Raw genomic sequence first — 5,758 nt, 5'->3', positions numbered from 1 at the left:
TGTGCTGGTGGCACGTAAAACACACCATTTCAAGCGTGGCCGTCGCTAGTTCCGCCTGACTGGCCCTCATGCCGGTGGCACGTAAAACACCCACTACATCGCGGAGTGGTTGGCATTAGGAAGGGCATCCAGCTGTAGAAACTCTGCCAAATCAGATTGGAGCCTAGTGTCACCTCCTGGTCCACCAGTCCTCAGTCAAATCGTCCAACCCATGCTAGCATGGAAGGCGGACATTAAACGATGATGATGATGATGATGATGACCATGTAAGCCATCGGTCAAAGATGACAAAATAGTCCTTATTTTTAATCAGCCGAACTTACAAAGAGACTCAAGGGCCAAAAGTTTTGTGTATGGCAGGCTGATAAGTCCTGTGCATGAAACTCTCAACCCTCGAGTCACTTTGTAACTTTGGCTGATTAAAAAACAAAATTTATATACTACTAGCTTAAAAGTCATTCTCTGTGTGGACTTTTAAGTTGGCTCCTGTGGTGAGCTAATTGAGCCCACAACCCAAAACCAAAGAGAGCTAAATAGCATGACTATCATCCGCCTATAATGATCATATGCCCTGGTGGTGTTTGATCAGAGGTTAAGGACAGATGAGAATTAATTCTGTAATGCAATCATTCTGTTGTTCCAATCCCAAGTTGAATTCCATTTGCTGGCCAATTTGTCCTAAAATTCTTATCTCAATGTAAAATTAACGAAGCGAATGTCATTTTATTCCTCCTTGATCTCTGACATCACCTGACAAATGCCAACCAAGATGGCGTGAATCAGCCAAGCTTTACTTGCTAGAAATAGCAACCTAAATGGTTTTAAATCAGATCCCAATGTTGGATGTTCAAGAACCAAATGAAGGGCAGATTTTCAATCCTGAAATCATCCTGATTCCAAAAAAGGTATAATATGTCTATGTAGAGCAAATATAGACTGAGATACAGGAGTCCTGGATAGACAGACATAATTTTGGGTTTATTAATATAGAAGGACAGCAGACCTCAAAGGGAGATAATAACAAGACTCAGCTAAGCCTCTGTTGCCATGACGAAGTCTAACAACAATGGAAAAACAATTTCAAGACTCAGATTGTACAAGACCTTAGTGACTGTGAAAATGTCTAGAGTGGCATCCCAACAACTGGCTGCATCAGTTAAGGGATCTTGACTATGATGATGATGATATATCATTTTGAGATGTATTTGTTTATACTACCAAATATATATACACACATGTGTGTATATTTGTGTGGGCACACATATATACGTGTGTGTGTGTGTATTTTTATGCCTTCCTGTCTTGACATCACATCTCAACTGTCATCAAACATCACCATCATACAAGTAGTGTCATTTGTTTACAGTTTTCTTGTAAAAAGAAACTTTCCGGCCAGTGTGCTGTTAAAAGGACTTGGGAGAAATATCAACTCATTTGGGAACAGGTGAGTGTTGGCAACAGAGAGAGCATCCAGCTATAGAAAAAAATTTGTTGCAATAAATTTTGCCTGACCCATGCAAGTGTGGAAAAGTGGATGGTATTTGTGCCTGGCATTTGACAGGGCAAAATGTTCAGTAATCTGTTGGTCACTAACGAAACTTTGTATCAACAAATGGGTAGTGAGGGCCATACTGGTTATACTGGCCATACTGGTCAAAGCTGCAGGAAGTAGAATAAGAGTCAACAACAGCTTCAGTGATGAATTTAGATGAGTAGCTCTCGACCAGAATCCATAGGACTCTTGGGGTCCACATAAAATTTCTATATGGATACAAAACTTTAAAATAGAATAAAGTGGTTGGCATTAAGAAGGGTATCCAGCAGTAGAAACCATGCCAAAACAAACAATGGAACTTGTACAGTTCCTGGTCTTGCCAGCATCTGTCAGACCATCAAATCCATGCCAGCATGGAAAACACACCTTAAATGATGATGTTTATTATGCATTTGTTTTAGCATTGATATGCAAATGAAGTGGTAAGAGCATATTGAATGAAGGTATATATTTTATTCTTGCAAATAAAAGTTCATCCAGCAAATGGATTTTATACATAAACCTGATGAGTCAATATTTTTGTGGTATAAGTAAAATAATACCAATGCAATCTACTGTTATATATTTATCATCATCATTTATGTCCATTGTCCATGCTGACATGGGTTGGACGGTTTGACCAGGGCTGGTAAGCTGAGGGGCACAACAGACTTCAGTCTGATTTGGCATGGTTTCTACAGCTGGATGCCCTTCTTAACACCAACAACTCTAAGAGTGTAATGGGTGCTTTGACGTGTCACCTGCAGGGTGCCAGTTGCATGACACCAGTACCTGTCACTACTACGATTTCACTTGGCTTGATGGGTCTTCTTCTCAAGCACAGCATATTGCTAAAGGTCTCAGTCATTTGTCATTGCCTCCAGGAAGCCCAACGCTCGAAAGATGCATTTTACTTGCCACTGTCATGGGTGCCAGTTATGCAACACAGGCATCAGCCACATTACCTTGATGTGACCCATCGCTCAACAGGTGCTTTTCATATGTCAGTGGCACGGGTGCCAGTTGCCTCTGTGAGGATCAACACTCATAGCAATACTTTTCTGATAATATATCAATAAAACAATTGTATCGCGTCTCCTGTAAGATATCTGATCCTGTATTTCCCAACAACCTACTCCCCACTTCAATTGCATGGCCCTGTCTTGTGAGTTACTCAGTGACTGCTGGTGCCACGTAAAAAGTACCCAATACACTCTGTGAAGAGGTTGACATTAAGAAGGGCATCCACGTATGGAAACCATGCTGAAGAAGATATTGGCACTTGGCACAATCCTCTGGTTGGTTAGTTCTTGTCATGGCATCCAACCAATGCCAGCATGGAAAAACGACGTTAAACAAGGATGATGAAAACGATGATATATGCGTGCGTACGTGTGTATTATATACATATATATATATATATATATATATACCTGTACGTACGTACAGGTTTGGTGATGTATACATGTTTGTATGTATATCATATTCATACATATACATAGATACATACACACATATACGCCTGTGTTAGAATGGGGGTAGCTGATGAAGGAAAATGTTCTTTATGTGGCCTGTGTGTGTTCTGTACTCTGGTTATTATTATTTTTTTTGTCTACGTTTTGTTTGCAATGTCCTGTACCCAGATATGCACCTATATATACAGGTAGACGTAGGTATGCACATACCTGTACGTATATATGCATATATATATATATATATATACAACCACGCGCGCGCATAATTATACGACCCAACCTTGTACCACAGACGAAATGATAAAAAAGCGAGTGAATTGTTAATTTTTCCTTGAAAACCATCTAGAAATATGAAATATTTGCCTTTAACCAAGATATAAAAAATAATTTCATTAAAAGAGAGAGAGAGATTGAAGGAGACAAACATAAATGAAAGTGAAATTTCCTAAGCTAATAAAGCTGGCCATAGTGTTAGCGATAGTAGTTGCAGTGAAAGACAAGATGTAACTCGTTTCGTTTCGTGTTCTTTTTCTATGGATTTTTGTTAAATTTAATCTAACCTAAATTTTATTAGTAAAATTAAACACGCCACAATTTGAAGCAAGACTTTAAAAAACTACCAGAGATGTTTACATAAATAAAACATTACATCTCTCTCAGATCGTGTTTATAAATCTGTTGGTATTGATTACACAAAGTGTGACATAGTAATTAGCACATATTCTTGTTTCGAAAACAATAATTTATTACAATTATATGGCCGAAAGATTTATTTTAATATATTAACCGTGTAAATGTTAATCTTAATCCTAAATATGGTTTGTAGTAAAATATTCTTTCTCATTTCCTATATATCGACATTTCATTCATAATAAGTATTGAATGAATGAAGCATGTCCAACATGAGGAACACATGCTAAGCTGAAACGAAATTTAACCCCGATTTATTCTTGTAAGGAATCTCCAAAATTAAACATTAGAGAATTTAATGGATTTTCTTTATTTTTTATTTTTTGAATAATAATATAAGCAAGAATTGATGAAAACGTTAGGGTTGTACGGGATGGCCATGCGCAGTTATATTATGTGTGTTTGTCTGCAAGTACGTGTGTATACATACATTATATATGTGTATGTACATATACTGCATGTGTACATTTATGTGTATGTTTTATATAAACACATACTTTCAGACAAAAGTGTTTAAGTAACACACATCTACTTATGTATATGTGCGTGTATGTAAGGATATAACACACACACACACATGCACAAACATATATAAAGACTTGACAATTTTTTACGTTCAAAAACATGTAAGCGCTCGATACATGCCTGTGTAGGATGCCTGATTCCATACACACACACATATAATTACACATACAATTACACACAGGCACTGTAGTTAGGTAATTAGACAATTTAGTTGATGCTTCCTGTCTCGGGTTGAGCACCAGGCATGAAAGCACAGTGAAGTATGAACGGGCTGTGGTATGTGTATGTATGTGTGTATATATATATATATATATATATATATATATATATATAATATACGCAACCTGATCATGTTCTTTCTCCCTCATATTTCATACATGGTGTGAGCAGTACATACCTGTGTGGCATCCAGGAGTATATCGACTGTGACCAGGGCATTCGATGCTGCCTCACACAGGGCGTTATATATGAAGATGTCAGTGAAAAGGTACATGGCGATTTTGATAGAGAATCTGGCTTGGCGAATGGTATCTAAGATGACATCGTGAATATGGGGCATAGAGTCAAATAGAGGTGGCTGAAACAACACACAAACTTCAATCTTGGGCAACGTTGGGGGTATCCGATGTGGACTGGAACCTGGCACAAATGCATACGGATTGAAACGGCTATCTGTCGTATCTTCTTGCTTGTCATCGCTGCTTGAATTAGATTGGGTTACCACCGCATCGCTGTCGTCGCCAACGTCTTTGTCTTCAGTCTTCTTGTCCTGAACCTGTCCATCGCTACTATATCCAACTCTATTTCCATCGTCTATAAGTTCAGACACCCTAACATCACCATCACCATCACCATCATCCTCGTCATCATCAACGACACCACACTGAGCTTGAATCTTAAGTCCAGACTGACCTGTCCATTGATGAATTCGACTGGTTTTTAAGATGAACTGTAGTCGTTCACTCGCCGAGATACTACCCTGATCTTGGAAATATTTCTCTTCCTCGTCGCTCAGGAATAAAGGAATATTGTTCGTTTCTAAATATGTGTAGAAACCTTCCAAACCTTCGTTTGCCAAAACGAAAACTGCTTCGTATTGGTTTTGCAGCAGGTTCTCCGACATTGCTGTTGATGTTGTCATTATCTTGCTGCCAAGATCGCGACTACTGCTACTACGGCTACCAATACTAGTACTACTGCTGCTGCTGCTACTGTCACTACTGCTGCTGTTGCTACTGTCACTGTCGTTGCTGCTGCTACGCTTGTTGTTGTTGTTGCCGTCACTGCTGTACAAGATATGGACGATGTTGATCCTGCTACTGCTGGCTCTCAGTTTCAAGTTTCTCATGGGAAACCTTTAAAAGATAGAAGTTAAAAAAAAAAAAAAGAGAGAGAGAGAGAGAGACAAAGAAACAATGAGATTTTCACTTCCTAGTCCGCGGCTGTTTCGATTAACCACGACCAGTTTTTCACATCAAGAAAACATCCCCTTATTCGTTGTTTCTTACGATCCCATATATCTCATCCAGTCTTT

At 38.7% G+C, this 5,758-nt stretch overlaps 1 protein-coding gene across 1 annotated transcript in view; it reads right to left on the bottom strand.

The window, feature by feature from the left end:
- The window catches only part of LOC106872588 (protein FAM83A), a 17,904-nt gene that overhangs the window by 10,885 nt on the left and 1,261 nt on the right, over positions 1–5,758 (bottom strand). Inside the window, exon 2 of the mRNA XM_014919622.2 lies at positions 4,622–5,579. Within this exon, the coding sequence (XP_014775108.1) occupies positions 4,622–5,572 (951 nt within the window). The 5' untranslated portion in view covers positions 5,573–5,579. The remainder of the gene's footprint in view (positions 1–4,621; positions 5,580–5,758) is intronic.

The sequence above is a fragment of the Octopus bimaculoides genome, chromosome 26 (assembly GCF_001194135.2).
Source record: "Octopus bimaculoides isolate UCB-OBI-ISO-001 chromosome 26, ASM119413v2, whole genome shotgun sequence".
NCBI lineage: Eukaryota > Metazoa > Mollusca > Cephalopoda > Octopoda > Octopodidae > Octopus > Octopus bimaculoides.
The sequence above is the reverse complement of the archived record's forward strand: the minus strand, read 5'-3'. Positions and strand labels throughout refer to the sequence as shown.